The sequence below is a fragment of the Melozone crissalis genome, unplaced genomic scaffold (genome assembly GCF_028551555.1).
Source record: "Melozone crissalis strain CALT ecotype California unplaced genomic scaffold, PUWL_Pcris_2 ptg000027l_1, whole genome shotgun sequence".
Classification (NCBI taxonomy): domain Eukaryota; kingdom Metazoa; phylum Chordata; class Aves; order Passeriformes; family Passerellidae; genus Melozone; species Melozone crissalis.
The window spans coordinates 18,608,030-18,632,703 of NW_026535805.1; the positions used below are offsets into that span (position 1 = coordinate 18,608,030).

General features: G+C 39.8%; 1 protein-coding gene across 1 annotated transcript in view; it reads left to right on the forward strand.

Annotated features, from left to right (window-relative positions):
* The first annotated feature begins 15,896 nt into the window (after positions 1-15,896).
* Positions 15,897-24,674, forward strand: part of TTC27 (tetratricopeptide repeat domain 27) — a 112,501-nt gene continuing 103,723 nt past the window's right edge. The window contains exons 1-3 of the mRNA XM_054280067.1: positions 15,897-16,112; positions 18,820-18,997; positions 24,376-24,505. Of these exons, the coding sequence (XP_054136042.1) occupies positions 16,025-16,112; positions 18,820-18,997; positions 24,376-24,505 (396 nt within the window). The 5' untranslated portion in view covers positions 15,897-16,024. The remainder of the gene's footprint in view (positions 16,113-18,819; positions 18,998-24,375; positions 24,506-24,674) is intronic.

A 24,674-nucleotide genomic window follows, 5' to 3' on the forward strand; every position in this document is an offset into this window, starting at 1 on the left:
TTTTATGATTGGCTTTTCGCAAATATTAAAATGAATATTATATGTGTTGTGTTTGAAAGTTATGCTGTATTAATTCTCTTAAACAGTGTGTTAAATATAGTTTTAGGTTATAACAAAATGTTAAAATAGAAACTATGCTATTTAGGATACTTATTTTTTCTAAACAAAGGACTCGCAGCGAGACAGCAGCCACAGAACACTGAAATCTTTCAGAGAAAGAGAATTTATTGCTCCATTATCAAAAGAAACAAACTTCTTCCCACCTCACTCATCCCTGAAGATAACATCAAGATTAAGAAGAAGAAGTTGACATTGAACAGACAGAATCCTGTGTTTGAATCGAATTTATACATCATGTATGAGGTGTATGAATATGCAACAGGCCATTGCTTTTAAGGGTTAATCCTCTGTTGATGTGTGTCGTTTTTGGGCTTATGCTGTCCAGAAAGAGGTACCTGGACGTCCATAACTCTTTGTCTCTATTGTTCCATATTGTCCTAATCCAAATTGTCCAAATTATTATTACTCTAATTGTATTACTATTTTTATAACCATTTTATTACAATTAAACATTTAAAATTTAAAAACAACTGATTGACATTTTTCACATCTTGTTAACAACTCTTCCCATTTTAAACACTGGAAGGGTTCTTGTCAGAGCCCCCAATGACAGGCCTTGGTCTTAACAAGCCTGACCAGCCCCACCTGCAGCTTCCACACACAGCTGTTCCTGTGGGCTCAGCAGAGTTATTTAAACCCAGCCCAGGGCTAGTGCCCTGTGCCTGGGCTGAGCTGCTGTTGGGTTCTGCCTCTGCCATAGCCATGGATTCTCTTGAACTGGACCCCTGGGCTGGCTTGACCCTGGACCTGGTGAGTTTTGTAATGCTCTTGACTGGGTTTTGTGGCTTGTGGGGCTGCCTTGCCAGGTGCTGTGGGCAGTGGGGACCCTGCCCTGCCCTCCCAGCCCAGTCCTCACCAGCCCTGAGGAGCAGCCAGAGCTTGCTGCTGCCTGTTAGCCCTGTAGCAAGGACTGCCACCCAAATCTTCAGTTGTGATGAAGAAGTCCGGTCCCTGTTTTAATATGGGCTATTAAAAATTACTTCCCAGGCAGCGAGTTAGCAAAGAAGTTTGATTGCAGGGTTGAAATCAGGCTTTCCCTGGAACTGTCAAGCTTCTTATGGTGTGTTTGTGCACTGAGTGGAACAGCAGGATCTAGCAGAGGCATAACTCTAGATGAACAAACAGCAACACAGCTTTGGAAATGCAAAAAGAAAGGACCTCATTCAAGTGAGCTTAAAAACTGTTATTGAAACATTTTCTATTAAAAAATAAATCTACAAATGGGAGAAACTGCAAGTGCTCTGTTATGTGAGCACTATGTTTGTAAGCAAAGCTCAAGCTGGTGGCACTGAACTGCATTGTCACCATCAGAGAAAAATTGTCACTGTCTTCTTACATGGACTGAATGCAGATGAATCACATTTAAGATAAGTCATATTTGGTTTTATTTTGTCCTGTGGCTTCATCCAAGACATTCATAGATTGAAAATTATCCTGTGCTGAACTTGCCTAATTTCTCACATTTGACTCTACTGGCTGCCAGAGTTATATGTAAAACCAGTGTCCGGCACCACAAGGCAACATTTCACACAGACATGTCTTTTGCCTCTAACTACTAATTCCAATAATAAGGATGAGGATCACTTGCAAAAACCGTAAGCGAATTCAAAGGCAGATATTCTACCTGAGAAAGCTGTAACATTTTCTAAGGGCAAATATCTGACTGCAACAGTGCTGGAGCATGTGCTGAAAAAAAAACCCTGCAGACTGCTGCTGCATTGGCTTTGTTTAAATTTCAATTTTATTTAATCAGTGTTTGTGAAAAAGTCACAAATCACTTTGTGACAAAACACCAAGAAGATGTGAGTTCACTCATGTCTAGGGAAACTATGAAGACTGTGGAAGTACTGGGAGGTCGTAATTTCCAAGAGCTGATCCTTTATGTCTCAAACTATCCTTCTATCTTGAATTAGATTCCTTGCTCACTTACATATTTGAATGTTTTGCTTTTACTTCTGGTATATAGGTAAACACATTAGGATGACAAAATGATCAAAAGAGGGATATCTGGCTTTGGGGTCTTTTTAGAAAAGGAAAACCAAGTCACCTAACTCACATTTTAGTCATACTCTGCAAACAATTTTTCTGAGTCCTCAAGAGACTAGAGTTTTCCACAGTCTGTCTTTTTCCATGGTTATTTTTGGCCATGGTTGCTGGGGTTTTTTTCTATAGAGAGGACAAGGAGAAGAAAAGCCTGGCTGGCCCCAAGTTCTTGGTGGGCTCCTTCAGAAGTTCTCAATGTCACCTAGAATAATTCTTACCATGAATCCTCCTGGGCTAAAATGTGAAGCCAGCTACAAACTGACTTAGGAGTTGTGCAAGTTTTGCAGTTGAAGAATGGTAACATCTTATGCTTTCTAATTTGCTTTAGGGGTTTTTTTTACAGAAAAGCAACAACACAAAGTATTTTATACTTGACTTACACTATCGCTATAGTTCTGATGTCGGAAAGAAAGTGATGTAAATAAATGTTCAAAGGAAAATCCTTTAAACGTTGTTATTTCTGATTGGCTTTAATCTGCTACAATTGCTCCAAAAAATAAAATTCTAACTTCAGTCATGCAAACATTGAAGCTTTACTCTCTCCATTAGCATTTTAAAAATTGCAACTTGTTATGTAGTGAGGAACAGGAATGCCTGTTTTAAAGAAGCTCTGTTCCAGGATTTCACAGCTGTGTCTGGGTCCAAAGGAAGTGTTACATGTGAGAGGGAGGCAGCCAGTGCTGCTGCAGCTGAGAACTGCCATGAAGGTAGCACTAAATTTTGATTTCGTTGAAATATACAGAATTTAATGTGAACATCCAGCTGTCTTTTGCAAAGGCAGGTGTGGTGAGGGTGCTTTATGGGACTATTTCATTTTTTCCCCTTTTTTTTTTGATGATGCTATATACCTTACTCATACACCCCTATTAAGTCCTGTTGTTAATCAATGATATTTCAGTAAGAATATATTTTCCATCCCAAGTGAAATTAAAAAGATGCCAAAAGAAAATCATTGTCAACTTTGCAGTCCAAGGATTTTGGCAAATGTGACTCAACAGAGAAAATGTCAAGTCTTTCTCTTTCATCTCTCCCTCTCACATCTTCACTTTAGCTAGTATTCTTTTAGATTTTTTCTTTTCTTTCAGAACTGTCCTAGCAACCTGTAGCAGAGCATTCCTCATGTTAGAAAGTTTGGGGCATATTGACAGTGATTAAAACCACAATCACTAAGACAGAAGAAATTTACAAGGAAAATCTCTGTATACCAGAATCATCTTCCTCTTCTTCCCTAGAAAACACCAGCATGAGTTATAGACACAAATCCTGATTTAGAACTGGAATTTTGGAGATTTTGAGCTGCACACTTTTATTGAAATGTAAGCTGGTTGTAAAATGAAGTCATACCACTCACTGGAATACAAGACAAAAGTGAATTATGACAGCAGCTTGCATTGCCACAGGCAGCAGAGTTTTGCAGAGAATGGAACATGGGTGCTATGACACAGGAAAAAAGCAATAGGTCTGAGGAAAAAATCCTTGTGTTATGCAAAGAGAATTTAAGAGAGAAAAATTTACTGGGAGAGGTAAACAAGCTTAAAAGCATCTGTAGTAGGTACTCTATTGTCTGATAGCTTTCCAAATGTGTGCTGCTGTAAGCAGTAATGTCAAGGATCATGGTGCCATAACTAAATCAGGAGTTTTGTGTCCAGAAGGGTTCATGAGTGTGGCCTCCAATTGATTTGTGCCTCAGCTGACTGCAGGCACAGCTGAAGCTTTTTTTGCTCTCAGGGCCTTTAATGTTCCCCTCTCCCACACCCCTTGCCCTCCTAAGGTTGAGTTCTCTTTTACATAATAATACAAAAGTTTTCACCCAGTGTCCAAACTGTGACTGTTATCTTTCTCTTATCTATCCAGCTTTTTCACAAATCTAGAAAACTTAACAATCTTAGAGGCAAGTTTTGTCTCTGTTAAGTTCAGCTAAATGATGTAAATGATGCCAGTGCCTTCTGAGTGTCTTAACTGAGGGCAGTCACAGAGGTCAGACTGTATAGACTGGTTTTCCCTAGGAAATCAGGTAATAAGGACAGTACCAAAGGGGCTGGAGAACTTTTTGCCCCCTTATGTGAAGTGTTCTCTTTATTTTCTGTCACATGGAGGACTAAGATGTTGGCATTATCTCATTATTAGGGTTGGTTAATATGTTTTTATGTGTCACCATCATCCAATAGAGTCTGAAGTCTAGTGCCCATTTATTTAGGCAGTGAGTGTGAACATTCTTAGTCCAAGCTGCTGGCAGGCCTTTTTCCTGGAGGCTAAATGGCATCTTTCCAAATTGGATGCTGGCAGAGGTTTTGGCTGTGCTTAGACTTTTTCTATTTCTAAGTCATTAAGCAACAATAAAATCTTTATGGTATCTAGGTATTGAATTTTATAACCACTGATCTAGTAGTATGATGATAAGATTAGTTCATAATGTCTTTTAAAGTTTGCTATCACATTCTGTAATTTATTTCAACTTGGGTGTCAACAAACACTAGGCTTGACAGAGTGACAACAGGTACTCTGTACATTCCAGGTGTGGGACCTTCCTACAGCAGGACAGGGTGTGTAGTTTGAGCCCAGTCTCTACCGTAAATGCTAAGAGACAATAGAGTACCTACTAGAGATGTTTTTAAGCTGCTTTTAGAATGGTTGGAAAAATGCAATAATATCTAAGACCAACTGAAATATCTCTGTACATGCCAAGGTAAACAAAGTTTTGATTTACAGCAACTGCATATCAAATTCAAGAAATAAAGCTAGGGAACACAGGCAACGAAGGATTACACTGTCAATTCCAGAGTTCAAAAGTCAGCTACTGAAATGAGCTTCTCATCTGCCTCTCCCTAGGGCCACTTGTGCAATTCTGAAGCAGTTAAAATATTCTGCATTTGGAATGTGTCTGAAGTTACTTGAAAATGTTTTAAAAATAACTATTTGAATTAACTATTTTACATATCTAAATCAGATATGTACTACATAATAAACATGAAGCTTTCCTGTAGTTAGGCCTATGCAGAGACAGAAGACAGAATTTGGAATCTCTGAATGCTCAGCCATTAAAGTAAACAGGGGACACATTCAAACTTGGTTCATTTGTCAACCTGACAGCAGATGGAAGATTTCTGCATGCAAAATATAGGAGCAGCTGGCTATCAAGGATATTTAAGGCCTTACCTATTGATCTCTTTCATCTGCTTAAATTAATTCAAGATGTTAAGATGCCAACAAATGGTGATTGAAGATCTCATGTGTATAAACCTCAAATCCCAGTAAGCAGTAAGAAGAAGATAATACAAATACTACAAAACTAAACTAGCAGCAAAGCTCCGAAATAAGTGATTATAAACCTGGAAACAGCAGAAACCTGACTGCCAGAAATGGATGACAGTATGGCTTATTAACTGAGAGAGACACACATGCACCCAGAAAATGCATTTTGTTTTTTTGTCAAGAAGGACTTTAGGGGAAAAAAATCATTGCAAGGAAACGTAAGGAACTAGAAGAAGGGGAAAACCACAAGTAAAACCAAAGGAGAGGCAATATTGCCTACAAATATATGCTGGTGTAACCTCTCTAACAAGGACCAATAGGCTTTGCAAAACTCAGGTTTCACATACTAAATACCTGAAGCAGATTCCTTTAAGTTCAGAACTTTAGCAAGTAATTCATTTAAATAAGAAATGTTCAAGACCAGATTGGATGGGGCCCTGAGCAACCTGGTCTAGTGGAAGGTGACCCTGCCTGTGGTCATGGTGTTGCAACTCAATGATCTTCCAACCCAGAGCATGCTTAGTTAGAAACTGGAGGGCTGCACAACGTAACAAACATGTACTGCTATGCTAATTAGGTGACTTAGGGATAAAAGCTGTGTCTTCCCTTTATTAATTTTTAGGAGAGTGGGACTAAAGTCCACAACATCACTTCCATTCTTCCAGAAACAAGTGAACTATAGCAAGGGCTTTTATCCTGTGCCTTTTTTGTCTTTTTGGCACTGGCAGGAATTTTGTGACTTGAAAATGAGATGTAAATAGAACTAGCTATTATTCTATGTCAGGAGCAGAAAGATGACATTACAGGAGAATCCATCCACACCAGAAGCCAGACTAAATTAAGTCCTGACCTGTAACATGCTGTGATGCTATCAGAATCTGTCTCCATGCCAGCCAGTCTCAATGTCAGCTCTGCAAACTAAATTCAACTATTAAAAAGTATGCTTAGTTACAGAAAAGAAGGAAAGCAACAGACAGTGGCTGCGTACATTGCTAAATTTATAGAAAAGCAATAAAGCATTATTTCAGTAGATGGAACACCATTAAGACTGAATATAGATAACTGTAAAAAAGAAAAAAAAAAAAAACCACCAAGAAAGAGCTGCAGCCATTTCCCATCAAAGCTGTAATTCTGCCTCCTCTTTTTAAGGTCATTTAGGTGTCATTCCCACAATGAGACTTATTACTCATTTTAGGGCTCTGCCTGGGTGCAGAGTAGGGACTGAGGTAAAAAGCCAAAACAGCAGAGGAAGAAGAGGAGGAAAGATTTGCTTTAGTTGGGGTTTTTTGAGAGGCCTTGACTACATGTTTTGAATCATTTTTCTAAAATCATTAAAAACTCTTACAGTATGGTTGAGCAGCACTGTAAATGGGACACATCATTTTAAATCTATTAATCAGGTCACAACCATCCATGAAAGATCTTGTCCCCCTTTTCCTGACTGCAACTTAAATGGAGCAGACCAGGAAAGGTCTGTACTGATGAAAGTTAAGCCAGAATATTCTGTGCAATGTGTCATCAAATGTGAATGCAGCCACCTCATATCGTGGGGATTCATGGCTCAGAGAAAAACTTGAGAGGAGACAAAATCACAAGGAAAAACCTTCATCCAGAGATCATTGAGACAAAGCGTGCAGCATCAGAAGACCACAAAAGTCCAAGTGTGTGCTGAACAGTGTGTCTTTTTTACAGCAACTTTTTACAAATGGGAAGGCTATCATAAACTCCCCTGAAACTTTGCCTTTTTTGACTCTTTTTACAGACTAGTTCATAAAGAAAGTATCAAAATTTGACAAGGAAATCAGAGAGAAACTGAGAATTACCAATGAACAGGGAAAAAAAAAAGGAATTTAAAAGAACCTTCTGGTTCTCTGATGCTTTAGTGATTGTCAGAAAAATACCAGAAGAAATAGACCTGCTCCTAAGGGTCAAGAAATCCAAATTTATTTGTTTCTGGGCACAGATCCTGTGATGACACATTAGCTTAAAATTTCCTAAATGAATTTATCATTGATTTCAGCAGGTAAAAAAAAAAATCGTTAAAATGTAATGCATAAGTGAAAAATACATTTCATCATTTCAACAAATCTCTTGGTGGAAGAAAGAATATATAACTAGGTTCTAAAAAGAACCTACTTTGTGACAATATAGGAAAAGTTAAACAGTTTTACAAAGTTTATCTGCATTGAAGGTTAAAATGGCATGTGAGCGTCCAGCATAGGAATGATGAATGTGTAGCTCAGTCTTAGAATTACTGCCAACTCCAAAGGAAAATTTGAATAAAAAACCTAAGCTTCCATTTCCTGGGCAAGAAAAGCCAAAACATGGCTTCACATAGTTAAAAAAGAAAAATAGGTCTGGACAAGAAGATCTAAGAGCACTATCAAGACACAGGTAGCAGCAGAGACCCAAAATATATTCCTTGGAAGTTCAAAGAAAGGATGTTTTTATTCAGGAGGGCATTTGATTATGCCTCTTCAGCCTGATCTCTCCTCAACTTGTGAGGGCTTATCAATTTTCAGAAGCAAATCCTGTAGGACTTTTGCCAGACATTAAGTCATATGCTCTTAGCCCAAGTGTGCTGACAAGAATTTGGCAGCAATATTAACGTTCACCTGAAAAGTCCTTGTGAAAAATGCAGTGAGCAACAAAATTCTGGTGACTTTGTGCAAGGACAGATCACCTGCTATGTCACTGAGGTTACAGAGGATGATAAGTGTGGGGTGGGGGGGGAAATGATCACAATTTCTGGAAGAAGGATGTGTTGTGTTCCCTTCTCCCTGCCCTCAGCATAAATTGGAGATCTGCCCTGAAAACACAATGCCTCATCTATATCCAGAGAGGTTAGAAGAACATAGAGCCAGGGAAGGATCTCCTCTATGTGTGCCACTCCTCGTTCATTTCATCTAGGACTGATGTATGGTGGCAAAGCCCATGGAATAAGTACCATTTCATCCCAGGCTGGATAGTTCTGAGCTGAGTGGAACTGAATACAAAGAATTTGTAGCACTGGCTGATCATCTTATTTTAGAAAGGCTTTCTTTTGGTGGCTGCACACAAGATTGTTTTAAAAGGATTAGCATCTTCATTCTAAAGGGTTTAGATGTTACATCTATAAAGGAAAGGCACTTAAAAACAGCACAAATCAGCATTATGCTTGTGTTATCCTCTTATGTGTTGGCATTGGAAGGAATTCAGTTATAGCAAAATCCCTAGAAACTGGAGGTAGGATTTTATATTGCCTTTCCATTTGGAGAAGTGAATACCTGCTTCTAATAGAGCCATAAATGACTTACTGCACCTGCAAAACTGCCTCTCTTCTTCTCCACTGTGGATGTCTGTTGGGACAGAAACTTCATTGGGAGGAGAAAACAAAAATGTGCCAACTGAAATTGCTACAAGGGAGAGAGAGCAGCTCTTCCCCAGCAGGGATGTCAGTATGCAACAAGAATGAGTCATTGTGATGCAGTTCTGTGATTCAGACAATTCAAAGCCACTCTGGGATGTCAGACCACCAACATATTTTTGCTGTGTGTGAATCCATAGAAAGATAAAAAGTATTCTCTGGCTCTTGATAGACTCCTATGTCTCTAACAACTTTCTTGTAAGATTTTTTAATTTTCTTTTCTAAATTTGTTACTGCAAATCTGGATTTAGATAACTTTTGTTTCTTAGTAAAAATATCTGCATTCATTAAAGATCATTCTTTATCATGAAACCTAAAGGTACTATACAGTGAAAAAGAGCCTTAGGCAATTCAAACAAATGTCCTAAAGTTAGGAGTAGATAAGGACCAAAACCCAGAACTGTTTCATTGGTAATATTTTCTTTTTTTTTGCTCATAAAGCCAAACAAGAAGAGCTCTTCCTCTGAAATACAATGCAACTCCAAAGCAACTGCTTTTCTTTCAGGTGAGCAGGTTGAGAATTAATGAACAGTGTGAATGTTTCTCTTACCCTCCTGTTCAAGGTATGATCACAATGTCCCACAGCTGATTTTGTGGCAGAACAAAATTAGCACGTAGACATGGGCTAATCCCTTACTATTTCCTCATCTATTTTCACTAATAATCGCTCTAGTCAGTCTTTGCACAGAACAGATGTATAAATAGATCAGCAGAGCTCAGGCAAACAGTAGCTATAAAAAGTGCTTTCTCATCATAAGCAGTTCTAGTCATAACCCTACCAGAATGTTCCTAAACCTACAAGATCAGAAAGAGGAAAGAATTTCCCACAGCCACAAAAGTAAGGCATAATTTTGCTGCTGAGAACAGCTGGAAAACCTATAGGAAGTTATTTTCATCCTACTAGCCACAGGAAACCTGGAAGAGGACTGGAATATGATACCACTCACTGTACCATAGGATCTAAAAGATTATACAGAAGTGAAAGTCAAAGCCTGATTTTATTTGTACCAAGAAATTTGCTTGTGGAAAGTAAGAGATTGTGAATGACACAGATTTCCTCCACATGTTTGTGAAGTCTAATGATTAACAACTGCAAGAGGAATGAAAAATCACTTGAGTGCTGGTTTTACACAGAAAATTTGTTAGAAGAATCTTTTGGACATCTTCAAGGACTGTAAAAGAATGGATTTCTTCCAACTCTCTGGAAGCCTGCTCAGAAGACGTCAGAGTTTCTCCTTTGGGCAGTCAGGAGGAGTAAAGAGCTAAGCTGAAGCAGTCATGGAGGACAGGGAAATGAGTCATCCTAATCCACTGTAATGATCTCATCAATCCTTCACCGTGTCAAGTTATAAATATATAGTAAATATTGACAAGCGTGTTGAGGCAGGTTTTGAAAGAGAACATTTATCTTGCTGTTGTTCTTGCCAGGACAGATAATCCTCAAAGAAGCTAGAAGTTTCAAAGGTTTAGGGAGAAACTCATTAGAGAGAATATGAGAAATCATTTCAGTGCAGATTTTTGGTTGCTGAAGGACATTGAGATCTACTGGTGTTTTAAGTGTGAATAGTCTCTCTCCATCTACTTCCCTCCACTATAATCTAGTTATTTATTTTACTAGAACTTTTTCTTTGCAACTTCTAACATATGCAGTCAGTTTTGCCTGCACCAAACTTTGGAGAACCAAGAGAATCCACAGTGATGTCCCATATTGTCCAAAATAACATTTGAAATGACCATAAAACATCAACTTCTCATAAATATTGCACAAGTGATTATCCAAATTAAATTCACTAGAACAACTGGATTTCTGTCTTTTCCAGACACTTCCAGAATTTGAGGCCTCCTGCCTTAACATTTGGTTAACAATTAATTTGGTTCTCATAGGTTCTATTCCTCTATGGTTATAATTCTCTCCAACTGCAAAGGTATGCTGAATTTTTACTTACACAAATTCAAACTGAGTTGGCAAAAAGTACTTCTCTGACATACAGGGCACCATACTCCCAATCACTAAATACCTCCTCATCCAAAATACACATTTCAAAGAGTAGAAAATACAAGAACAAACATTTTTGTACCTGTGTTTAAAAATAGAGAGAAGTTGCACCTAGTTTGCTTAGAAGTCCTAGCTAAGGGACATTTTCCAAATAGAAAACATCAAACTTGATAATTGTGCTGTTTGGCAAAGCTGTGAGCAATGGGAAGTTTTAGGGTAATACACTTTTCATCAAGTAGAATCCTCCTTGTTGTGTTCCTGCCATTACAAATCAAAACAGAGCATTTAAGCCAATGCCACTGTTAAATCCTTCATGCTAGTTGGTTAGAAGAATTGTACTGGAAGGTACATTGTAACAACTCGGTTTGGTGACTATTCTGTAGATCTAAAACAATTCTGGAATCCAACTTGCATCAAATGCATTAGTGACGAATGTAACGTTTCAGCTCATGTTTTTAAGAATATGAGAAAGATGAATAGAACTGCTTTTTATATTTTTGTAAAAATAGTCACAGACATGTATCTGGTATTTTCTGCTGATTCACATGGAATATTCTACATTAATGTGACATGCCATATTTCATCCACAGAACTCACCAAATCTTACATATAAACCAGGAATGACCAATGGTTCTTATTCCCTAAGTCATGCACCAAATTTTACTGAAGTCAAGAGTCACAGAGATGCCCCAAATTTTGGAGGCCCAACATAAAAAGCATCACTGTGAGTGATTTCAGGCACAATTGGTGCTGACGAAATCCAAGAGCTTCACTCTTCCCAGGTGACAGACAGTGTGTTAAGGATCCAGCTGGGAGCTCCAGATCAGGAACTCATCATCCCCCTGTTGTTTGCTGCCTGTCCCAGTCCATGTTTCTGATGAACCCACCAGTCTCGTGCCAACACAGCCCCACAGGGATGACCTGGCAGGAGCACTGCAGCCACCATGACCTGGCTGTGACACAACCGTATCCCAGAGCCAGAACTAGCCACTCTTTTTATTCAATGTGTGGTAATCTCAAAAACATGTTTCTGCTTACAGGTAACCATGCACATTCTATGTTCCAAAATATAATCATGTTTGTGGGTGCACTAAAGAGATCAAAATTGTTGTGTAGTTTTAATAAAATGTTCTGTTTCAACTAAAATTTATGCGTAATGTAGTGTGACTGGAACCAGTTTTGTTTGCTTTCTTTCTTCAGACTACTAAAGAGAATCGAATTAATGAGAGCCATTTAATATATTTTAAATCTCACTTTCAATTCTTCTCTCCTTTCAAAGCTAGCAAAGACAGAAAATGTTGCTGTATAAAAAAAATAGACATCATAAAATAATGCTTCTGTATGAGCTCATATAAGAAGGCATTAAATACTTTGCAAATGTCTACTTGGGCAGATATGACATGCTTATTTAATGAAAGAGTAATTTCTGAATTCTTTTGTTGAACAGTAAATTGAATTATTGCCACATAAGCTTTGGTTTCTCCATCTGAAAACTCACAGATGTAGTTGAGGCAGAGAAAATTTCTGCTAATAAGGTCATGAATACTTTTTAAAAGTTCAGATGAGATATGTTCTGATGTGACAAAAAAGGAGGAAAAAGAAGGAACAGAGCAACATTTGCAAAATGGTCAGCAAATACTTATTTATGTACATCAGGAATGGCAATAGATTTTCTACTAAATGGCTAAATTTTGGAAAAACTAACCTATTACGAGTGGGAAGACTGTACCTCAAATATTATAGCTGTATTTTATGCACAGAGTAAGTATTTACTGGAGACCTGCTTTCTCTTTTTCTACTCATTTATTCATCCTGGATACTGTACAAAGAATGATCAGTAATATTAATATATAGTATTTTCCAAATGATTAATGAAGATTACTGTCAGCTTCTAGAAGAGCTGCCACAATACCAGAGAAGAGCTGTCCAGGGTTATTTGCCATCGGCCATGCTCTTCATTTTACATTCCCAAAGAGTGGTTTGAATCACTCTTTCTTTTCCTGTGGTGCAGTGGCCTACACTAACTGTTACTGCTTTATAAAGTTGTGAGGAAGAGAAGAATTCCCTAGCCTCTATTATCTTAGCACCTTTGAAATGTACCTTTTTTTACCTCCACTTCACTGACTGCCCAGTGATTTTGTTCTTTGGGGTTTGGTGAAACAAGAGCATAAGTTGGCCAAGTGGTCAGGGAGACCTGAGGGATGCAGTGAAGCACCCACTGTGCACACCAAGCATCGTGTCGGTGCCTGTGCCCAGATACCTGCTAGGAGCTATGTAATCACTGCTGTTCTTTTGCCCTTCTCACCTGCAGACTGCAAGTCTGTTTTTAAATTGTAAACTGGAAAAGCTGTAAATATGCTGGGAGCCTTCTGAGGGACCCCCCTCCTGACAGTGAGGGCCTGTGCTTTAACTCAGCAAAATCCAAGAACAGAGTTTGAACATTCAGCTGGCATCTACCAGGGCCCCCCAAGCTTCCAAGGAGCTTGAAGTTTCTGGCACTGTAACTAAGGCGATGTAACCCTGAATATGATGGATCACACAGACCAACTGGTTAGCGGGACATAACTTGGCTCAACTGACAGAGCCAAAGCAAGAAAAACTGATAGAATTCCTCAATATGAGCCTTGCATCTCCCCTCCTCTAACCAGGTGCATCAAATGTGCTCCTTAGAATTGCAGAAGTTTGGTCGCACAGTCCTGCAAATTTTCATCCTGGTATGCCAATGAGTCGGTTTTTCCTTGACAATTCCTCCCCTTTCCCCACTCCTCAAACAGCAAATCCGCTCCTGCTCAAAAATGGCACACAACACAATCGCTTCTCTCCCCAGCAGTACCAGAGACCTGGCACACAGAATTCAAGATCAGTTTGAAAATCACGTAACAGCAGCTTTTACAAACAGCAGCTCACTGTTAAAAATATCATTATAATAAATCTGTGCTAATATTAATTGCTTGGAGCTTACAAAATCTTTTTTTTTACAGTAAGCAGGTTTTTTTGGTAGTCCACAAGATTATCTGTTTCAAAAGGCTTTAGGGAAAAAAATCCTGCAGCAGAAGATGAGTACTGCATCAATACAGCAGCACAGGTATTTGTAAGGTGATATTAAATGTGCTGGTTCAGATACCACAGTAGCACATTTCACATGGATAATTTTCTCACACTCTCAGAAAAAAGTTAAAGGTTATTCTCTGAAAACTCTTGTGTCAGAAATTTTGATTATCTACTTCCTGCTTAGAAACAATAAGCAGCACTAAAATCTTGAATCTGCACTACACAGCCCTGCAAAGACTTTCTTCCCCTTGAGCCATCTGGCAGAAGCTATCCTTAGATGCAAAGAAAGCGTATTGATTGTTCTTTGAAAAAAACACATGTATTCTTCAAATAATTCAGGGAAGCAAACTTGAGCACTAAATTTCAGTAAGTCTGTGGAAACTGATCTTTCACATGAGCAGTAGCAATCAGCCCAGTGCCAGGGAGGAGTGCCCTAATTCCTGCCAGGGGTACTCCTGCCCACATGCCTGCTGCAGCTTCCAGATGTTTCCAGATGCTCCCAGAACTGAACTGCAAGATGAAACCCCACACGTGGGGGAACTGGCAGTGGTGAGGAAGACAGCAAAATATTCCTTCTTTTTACTAAGGAATTATACTTAGCAACTATTTATTCACAGAAAATGTTACTTTAGTGGTTTCCCCTGAAAGTAAGCACAAAATCTCACAATAGGAATTTTAATTTTAATATTATCAAACTTGTGTTTGGACAGGTGCTGAAATTAACACGGGCATAGACCAAAGCACGATCCTGACCTGCTTGCCCTGAGCACCTCAGCCTGCACCTGCCCGGTGTTATGAACAAAAATTCAGTTGATTTTTTTCTGTGAGAAAAAAAGTTACCACTACTGCTGGGCTGCTGCCTGTGTTATGGTAATTACGGGTCGTTGTCGTTAATGGTTGTTTTTGTATTAGTAAAAGCCTTGGCTGGGGCGAATTAATGGCCCTTTGACACAGTGAAGGGTGGGAACCTTCCCGAACAGTTAGGAGAAGAGACCTAGAGGGGAGGGGTTATGCAAAGTGACTCCAAGGACCAGAATGCTTTGTGGGACCCCCGACTCCAAACCCACGAAGAAACCCCAAAAACAACGAGCCAAATAAGAGTTGAGAGTGGAGTGATGTCTGGACGTGAGGAGCCGAGTGCTGAGCCTGCAGAGATGCGGAACACCTTCGGACCCTCTCGCCCTGACCAAGAGAGACGACCCCAGTGGTGAGACCAGGCCGACTGAGTGGGAGAGGCACAATCTGACGGGGATTAGCAGGCCCTAAAGGCTTTCACAAGGATCTGATTCCCAGCTGTGCCTCTTGTGGACAGAGCTGCGCATATTGTCTTCCTCTGAGTCGCTTTGGGAGAGGCGGTGGATGCTGCAGACCCGTCGAGCTGCCCAATCCTGAGCTGATCACTTTTAATAAAGGCATTAAAAAGGAGAAGAAGTCTCCTGGCCATGTTTATTTCACCCGGGATCCCAGAGGATTCTCCCCAGAGGAGATACCTGATTGTTACAGGTATCTGAAGGAAGGGTGTCAAGAGAAGAAGAAGCCAGGCTCTGCTCGGTGGGGTCCAGCAATGGGACAGGAGGCCGAGGGCAGAAACACAGAAGTTCCAGCTGAATGTGAGGAAGAACTTCTTTATTGTGTGACTGAGCACTGGAACAGACTGCGCAGAGAAGCTGTGGATTCTCCCCCACTGGAGATACCCCAGAACCGCCTGGATGCAATCCCGTGCCGTGTGCTCTGGGATGACCCTGCTGGAGCAGGGAGCTTGGACGACGGAGGCTGGACCACCTGACGCCCCGCGTGTCCTTCCAACGTGACCCCTTAGGTGATTCTCCGCAGGGAATAGCCTAGGCAGATTCCATATGGATACGTACGCGTGCCTGCACCCACCCCGCTCCCTCACAAGCTGTTGCCGGGCGCTCAGAGCCCTCCCCGGCCACGGCGGCGCCCGCGCTCCCCTCACGCCGCCGGCTCGCGGCGGGGCGGGGCCAGCGCGCCCTCCCGGCGTGCCCCGCGCCGCTGTCATGGCGGCTCCCTGTGGCCGCTGCCCGCACATGGGCTGAAGGCTCTCACGGGCAGTGTGTGCGCCTCTGTGGGTGCCGGGGATCGCGGCCCCGAGCGCGGCGGTGCCGGGAAGCGGGGCGGGCCCGGGCGGCGGGACCATGCTGGCCCTGGAGTGCGCCCTGCTGAGGGGCTTCCTCAGCGCCGCGGAGTCCCTGGAGTGGAAGCAGGGCGAAGTCGCGGCCGCAGGTGAGGGGAGGTCCCGGCCCGGCCCGGCGCGGGGAAGGTGCCCGTTCCTTGTGCGTGTCCGGAGCCACCGGGCTGAGCCGGGGCTGCGGCTGGCGGGTCCCTCCCGCGGGCGTTTTCACCTGCCGCGCCTGTCAGAGCCTCGCCGAGCTCCCCGGGGCTCTGGCCGCGCTGTGGCGGGGGGAGGCCGTGGGTTTGTCAGGCTGCAGGAGCTCCGGCACTGCGGGCAGGGCTGGGGCGGCAGCAGCGGCCGGGCCGCCGCACGGTTCCGGGGCCGCAGCGGGGCCGGTCCGGCAGGCGCCCCGGCAGCCCCCTGATGCCGGCACTCGGGAGGCTTGGAAGCACGGAGGGGCTCCCTCCGGCCGCCTCCCGAGGGAAAGGCTGCCTGCCTGCCTGCCTGCCTGTTGGAGCTTGGCAGTGAGGTGGAACACGCTCTTGGAGCAGAACGTGGGAAGGATAGTCTGGCACGAGCTGCCTTTTCTATATTTATTAGCTATTCGGTCACAATTGCTTGAGGGATCAATGGAAAATAATCTGTTGAGGGGACTTGGTTAGACGCAGCTTTCCTGCAGGGGAGCGCCGCAGCTCTTAAAATGTAACCCTTGTCATATAAAGGTGCTTCCATGTTTCAGGCAGACTGAAGTACTCAAGTCATGTGCCATGTTGTAGCATATTGAAAATCTCTTTTATCCTTACCTAAGCACTTACTGATTTTTGAAAAAGAGCCATACAGGACTAATTTCCTTATGTGACTTTTTGACCTTAATTATTGTACTGTCCAGGAATGGTAGCTGATGTGACTGACATTTCTCACATCTGTCTTTTCAACAATGCTGTTTGTGTTATGGAGTTTTTCTGATTACTTTTTTTTTGGTCGGATTCTTTGTTAGCTTTGGTTTGTTTTGAGGAGCTTTAAGTAGTGTGCTGCTATAAGATGTGGGGAAAACTTGTTGAAGAAAGGCATCTTGCAGTGGAGATAGAAAATGGTGGGGTTGGTGATGATTCTTAGTCATCATTTACATGGATCTTTCCTATTGATGATCCTGAAAATGAATTTAAAAGTTGTTACCTTGAATTTGTATAGTGTCCTATAAAAAGCTGCACACAGAATGAAAAGCAGGTTTTACATGCTACAGTTATGTTACTGGAAAGAAAAGAACCTCAATATTCCTCATTCATCAACATGTGTCCTCACAGCCCATAGTTATTCTACAAACTACACCATTGCCTCTCTGGGCAACTATAATCCAATATAGAAAAGGTGTCATTTGGTGATAGAGTCTCTCCAAAGCACAGATTGAAAAGCCTCTTATTATTTCCATTCTCTGTGAGGGCATGATGTCAGCAGCATTGTGGTACCACTGTATATGTCCTTCCAGGCACAGCTTAAAGTGTTTTTTAAATAATACACGGCACACATTATCACTTACATCATTCAGTAGCTCATTGTGGAGAACTGAAGTAAACTTCAGTCGGCAGTGTGGTGCAGGGACTTCGGAATGACTGAGTCTCTGTCACCCATTCCTACAGAGTCACCCATTGCTGTTATTGAAGGTGTGCCTGTTTTTGTAAAATTTAAAGTCCTTGTTTAGCTGGATGAGCTTGGGGTTGGTGTTCAATTCAGTTCTTTGCACAGCTGCTGCTTGTGTGCCTCCACAGCTGTGCCAGTGTTAAATTGGTTACCTGGCTGCTGATGTTAGTGCAGCTCAGGGAGCTGCAATCCCAGCTGGAATCACAGGTTGATAGTGAGGCACTTATCCTGTGCACACCTCTGCATTTGCTCAGCTGAACCATCACCAACACCCACATCATCTGGTCAGAAACCAGTCAGTGCATCTGCATGAGCTGTGGCCACAGATGCAGGGCAGGCAGATAATGGTTTTGCTCAAGAATTGTAGGTTTTAACATGGCCAGGTTGTTGCAACAATTGCTGTATTGATTGCACTGTAGCGTATCTGAAGATAGCTTCTGTAAATAAAGTTGCAGCCTGGGTCAAGAACTTGATGAATCTGAAGCTTCTTAGAAATATATAGCATTTCTTGACTTCCCTTTGTCTTGAAATCAGGCCTAAGAGACAGTCCTGGGTCTAAATCCACCTTAGTAGTTACCCCAAAGATCTGCTCCATGTGCAGGCTTTTCATTTTACCATAGGAGGTAATTCTTTGTAAAGATAAAATTTCATTGCCCCTTGCTTGTCGGTATTCTAAGCTTGTAAATGAAGGGCTGAGCATTTTCTGCAGTTTTGCATAAGGCTTTATTCACTGAACTCTGCAAATATTGAATCATTTTTATTTGTTGCATTTCCCCTAAGTAGAGTCTCTGGTCTGTGAAATTACTGTCTTATGTATAGCAGTTTACTGTTCATTTAAAATGTTTTGAAGGAAGAACATCCTGCTGTTATAATTGAAGTATTTTAAAAGGCCATCCATTTGTTTTTCCTGAAATTTCAGTGCAAGTTTGTGTTTTACATTCATCTGGTTGTTTGTGTTTCACTGTAACTTTAATACAAATTATTTTGAATGAAGTGACACCTGCTAGTGCTGCTCTTGAGTTTCAGTGCAACTGCACTTTCCCTGCAATGGAAATGAAGATACATTGTTTAGAAGGGGAGTGGTAGATATTTTCATTTCAATATGTTCAGTAGGTCTTGAAAGACAAAAATGTTTGAAAGTTTACACTGATTTCTGTGTTGTTTTTTATTCTTTTCCAGAAAGTGGATCATTATTGCAATTGATGTTTGATGGGAAATATGAGGCAATATTTTCAAATTCAGCCGTTCAGAATGTTTTCAGTGCATCTTCTGTGACAGAGGAGAACATTGACACTTACTTGGAGAAACAGATTCTGGCATACCTGGATTGTTCTGCAGAGGTTGATAACGTGGAAAGGTGGAAATTATTATTTCTTATATGGAAGTCTAATAGAGGCTATGTTTGATTTTTACAAAAGGCATTTTAAAAATGTAGAATTTGTATAGGGCCTTCAAAATCCTTGTACTGACAGGAAAGCAGAAAACGAATTTCTTGTGTTATTCCCCCTGCTCCCTTGTGCATCTATTCATTACTGTCCAGTGAAAGAAACAATGATGTTGTGATACAGGGGTTTGTTGAAGACATTAGCTTTATTTACAGTGATTACCTCAGAAAGTTCTGATGTAAAGAAGTCACACATGTAAATTCATTTTGCCATATATCATCAAACAATTAACAATTTTCGCTCTGAAATGTTGTATTACATTTATGTGGTTCCCTGAAGTACTGTGTAATGTTACTGTGCAAGCAATGCCTGTGTTTCTAAGTCTGACTTATATTGAGGTTGTCCTACTCTTCTTAATGTAAAAACAAGTAAGGTGTTACTCATAGATCCTGTTCATCAATGAATTGTTTTCTTCCCAAGACTTTCTCTGATACAGTCTCTCTTAATTGTACTCTGTGTGCTAATTGTTGCTGTTAGAGAGTTTGCATTTACTGTTCACATTTTGCTGTGTAAATAATGAACACACTGAAATCTGACATGCTGGGGATAGTAGAAGCAGAGAATTATACATGTGTTGTGTGTGTATATATATATATGTACATATATATATATATATATATAGTATTTTAAAAGGTAAAAAATTTCACCAAAAGATGAAGAGAAGATGAAGATTAAAGAATAAAAGTAAGAGGAAGGTAATTTTAACCAGTTAGTGTTGGCAGAATCCAAATATGTATGTTTTGGTATGACACACATAAGCCTAAGAATTTTTGCTAAAATATCAGAGAAAAAAAAAGAGCTGGCATGTTTGAAAAACTGAGCTGAGATTTGTTCATGATCATGATGAGTTCTATGAGTTTTTGACACACTTTCTGGTGTGGTGCACAATAAAATGCACTCCTGCTTTCTGAGTGAGTGTTCAGAGGTTTTTCCTGTGCATGGTTTTTGTTGGGTGTTTCTTGTTTCTTTTTTTTTACCTTACTTTGTTGTGCTGTTAGTATTAAATATTAACTGGATAAATTTTTTGATAATTCTAGATTCTGTTACCTTGTGCTAATTTGAATAATGTGATAAGGAGAGAAAAATCAGTCAGGACTTGAAACAGAGTCCTGATCTTAATTATTGCTTCAGATATGTGTTGCTGCCTTTTCAAGCCATTCAGCTTCTTGAAAGTAATCACAATCTATATCAGTGGAACTTTATAGTGCACTCCTACTGCAGACAGCAAAGGAACTTGTTCCTTGGCTGCTTGCACTCTAGCTCTATGGTCTTTGTGGTTTTTCTTTTCTGCTCTACAGCTCTGGGCTATATTAGAAGCCCCCTTGCCAGAATATATGGAGGCAGATCTTCAATATTTAGCATTTCAGAAGCAGACAGAGGATTTTCTGCCCAAAATTGTATCCTGAAGTTTTATTAAAAATGAAAGCAAAGGGTCTTCAAAACCTATCAGCATCCATCTGCCAGAAACACTTTGGTTTGTACCATCCAAGTGAATTTTTCAAACTCCACTAGTAATAATTTAAGAAGTTTTGGGGGTTGAAGGAACTAAATTATGGCTTTCTCTTATACAAAAACTTCTACTGAAGTTGCTTGTCTGAAAGATAATTTCCTATTTTTGGTAGGTGCTGCACAGCACTTTGACCTGTATTATTTTGGCCTGGAATGACTTTCTGGAGTGTGTTACATAGTTATTTTTCCTACCTGCAGACCCTGTGTCCTTTGAAAGCCTTATGGAAGGAACCTATGTAACCTTTGCATCCAGACTTTGCATTGCTTATGTTGAAACTAGGGGGGGATTTTTATATTTTTAATGCCTAAAATGTAATTTTATTTTTTCCACTGAGTGATTCAAAGGAAGTGCAGCAAACCTCTTAAGTTCTAGCCCAGAAAATTCAGTAAGACACTGATTTTCTTGTGACTTTCTGTAGATGGGATAAGTAAAAATAATTTTGTTTTCTTGAATTGAAAGTTATAATTCTGGAGATTTAAAAACACGGTAGGAGTTGAATTCAATCAGAAAGAGAAAGTTGGATAATGTGAATCTTACCCTTTTTTGCACAATATAAACATTGCAAAGTACAGTTTTGTAATAGTGTTAAAAGAACTCTTAAAGAGTTCTTTTTCTGAAGTTAAAACTGAGCAGCTTGAGGGCAAAACAGCTCAAAATTTGTATCTAGATGGTAACTTCTTTGGACAAGTTCTCTGTAACTTTTTCCACTTTCAAAGCCATGGTTCTATAACGAAAATTACTTAGCAGCATTTTAAAAATTGGTGCAACTTTTCTACCCTTTTAACTCATTGCCTTCTTTTCCCTGCCCCAGACACATTGGCACTTTAATCCTTTATGTCCTAAAAAATAAGCATTCCTTGTAATAAATGTGTTGAATAGGGTGTTTTTTGTTTTACTTTTTTCCTGCTGTTGCTACTACTTCAATGCTTAAAAGCTATTTTCTGCAGAAAATGTAGCTTCATGGCTGTGTTTTAATCAGCAAAATTTGGAGGATGAAGCAATAGGATATGTGTTAACCATGCAGAGGGGGAATGCCTTTTTTGTTTTTTCCTAAACTCCATAGGAGGAAGGTGCATTCTTTGCCTGATGTACAGTTTGATTCAAAAGACTGGAAGGAAGTAGTGTGCAGGTTCCAAAATCTAAAGGAACAAGGAAATGAGCTCTAACACTGTTTTTTGTTGAGCCTGTATTTACTACTTCTACATATTCAACATATAAATGAATACTTGGAGAAAGAAGTCCATACAGTAAAGCTTGTTATGGTTTCCCAAATTGAAAACTGAATGGTATTTCCCATGGAACATCTGATGATTGGTTAACTGGTGTGCTGTATGGAATGAAAACTGAAAATGAAGACATTCTTGCTGTTTTTGCAAATTGCTTTGATGTTCATGAGTTAAAAAATTAGCAAAGTTAGACACTGAGTAGTCTTGGCTACTGTTCTGCAATTTATGGCATCGCTAAAAAGAACAGGAACCTGTGACTTCTTAAGCAGAACCTGGCTATTGAACATTTTTTTCTTTTATTTTGTTTGTAAATTCCAGCATTATATGCACGTCCATTTTTTTGGAAATTCAAATGCGCTATTGTTCTTTATTGTTGAACAGCATTTGATCCAGCAATATGAATATTAAGCATGTGATTCTGTATCATGAAGAATGATTTGACTCAGTGTAAAAAGGCAGCAAACCCCCCATTCACACAGAGAAAGGAAAAATGAGATGAATGGATACATATGCCTAAGGATAAATGCAAAATAAATTGTGTAGCTCACCCTAGCAAGGGGGACATTGGCAGCAGTCTCTGTGTTGCTTTTCAGGCAGCCTTTGGAGGTGAGCATCTGCAGGTCTGCATTGTGAGTGTGAAGGGCAGTCGGGGAGACAGAATGCATTTTCTTGGAAAAAAAACAGGGGATAGGCAAGGGAGTTCAGCATTTGCAGGGATTACAACTTGAAATTGGTTTTCTGATACAGAGTAAGTGATAAGGAGACTGGGAGTTTGTCATGAATCTGAAAATGGGGAAAAAATAATTTGGTGATGACAAATTAAACAGTGGAAAAATGGTATCCCAGCCAAAGTAATGGATTTGGTTATCAGTTGTTCCAGAGGCATTCTGTGTGGATAAAACTGTCTCTTCAAGCAAGTTTGCTTTCCAGATAGATATCAGTAATGTTAAAATAAATAAATAAATTGTTACTAGTAGAAACAGTGTAAATTATAAAATAATGAAAATGATCTTCAAAAGACTGGAGTATCAAATCACAGTGCAAGGATGGTTGATTGTTCTGTGTTACCTTTCAGAAGCTTTGAAGTATAATTTATCATGGGAGAAAAATGAAGAAATTTATACCAATTTTGATATTTCATGTGTAACGGTAATAATTTAGCATACAATAATTGTGAGTGCTTTGTGCTCTTGAGTTATTTGAAAGTTTAATGGTGATCTTGGTTATGTATTCCTATATTCATATTTCCTAGCAGATAGTTACTGGCTGAATAATGACAGCCAGATGTTACCTTGTCTTGTTTGACAGGAACTCTTTATGCCAGTCCTTGTTCTCTGAAAGATGGTTTTGGGTTTTTTTTGGGTTTTTTTGTTTTTTTTTTTTTTAATTTTCAGTTAAGCATTCCCCACCCCTGCTTTCCTATTGTTCTGCATCTTTTGTTGCATTCTTGCCCACAAGCTGCTTGTTTGTGTGTGGCTTTTCTGTTTTACTTCAGTTTTTAAGGGGTTGTATAACACTTTATTTTTTTGTTTTGATTGGAGTGCTCTTACATCTCTAAGTTTCTGTTTTTACAAAAAGAAAGGACTAGGTTTTTCTGTTTCAATTATGCTCCTTAACGTACCAGTGTTTATATCAAACCTGCACAATGAAAATGTAACTTTTTTGTAGTTAGGAGACCCATTTTCTCTGTGTTAGTTAATAGAAGTCAATAAGACTCTGAGCTATTAAGGTATCATAAAACAAACAAGAAGTTTGTGTATAAATCTCAAAAGTCTACACCTGTTAAATTAACCATTAAATTCAGAGAGATTGTGCCCTGCCTTCTGTAGACCACATAGATTATTTGCTGAAGAAATCATAGTAATGTAAAATGAGCTTAGTCTTGTAGACAGTTTTGCAAAACCTAGTTTCAGAAATGAAAGTCTCTTAATTTCATCTTTCAATAAATTACTATTAATTAAAATAAAGGCCATGATGAATTAGAGATTATTTACTGCCAAAGTGTCTGAACCAACTTGGAGGGAGTGTTCTGAATTTTTGATTTAATTTTTTTATTAGAGTGAGTGAAAATAAGCAGTTATGTCAAAACAAAAATTAACTTGCTCTTTTGGAACATATGCTAATGCAGTATTTTCTCTGTGAAAATGCTGAGAGTTAGATGTATAGTAAGAAACTATAACAACCATGCAATATGCAAATACTGGATTATATGCATCCTTTGCTAGTCTTCTGATATCTGGTAGTTATGTACAGCCATAAATTGTGAAATATATAAACTCCACCTCCAAGATGTTGAGCATTAGTTACAACCTTTATAAACAAACATGTTTCAAGGACTTTTAGTTTCCTGTGTGCATTCTTGAATATTCCATTCATTGCACCCTCCTCATAGGAGAGTGATTTTTTTAGGGGGGGTTTTGTTTGTTTGGTTGGTTTTTTGTTTTGTTTTTTGGTAAAGCTGAGGGTCTTGAGCTAGTGCAAGATTTAATCAGCTCTTGTAGCTTTAAGTGAAAATGTAATATGTTGCTAATTGCTGTTCCAATGTGTATTGCAGGCAGAGGCTGATGTTTCTGCTTGGTGTGGGGAGTTTGCAGCTCTTCGTTCAAAGCAATTGGACTGGGCCTCCCGTTCAGTTAAAGCTTCAGGATTTTTTGCCACCTGCATTGTTACAGAAATTCTGTGAGGTAGGTTTGGATTTTAATAAGCTGTCCTTTTATTGTCACTGCTTTTCACAAGTAACCATAGCACTGTGTCAGAGAAGACGCATCTGCAAGGTGGAGTGCTAGATGAATTGCCATAATCATCAATCCTACTGGCTGCTATTGCAGCATCTTCAGTTATATCAGCAGTGTC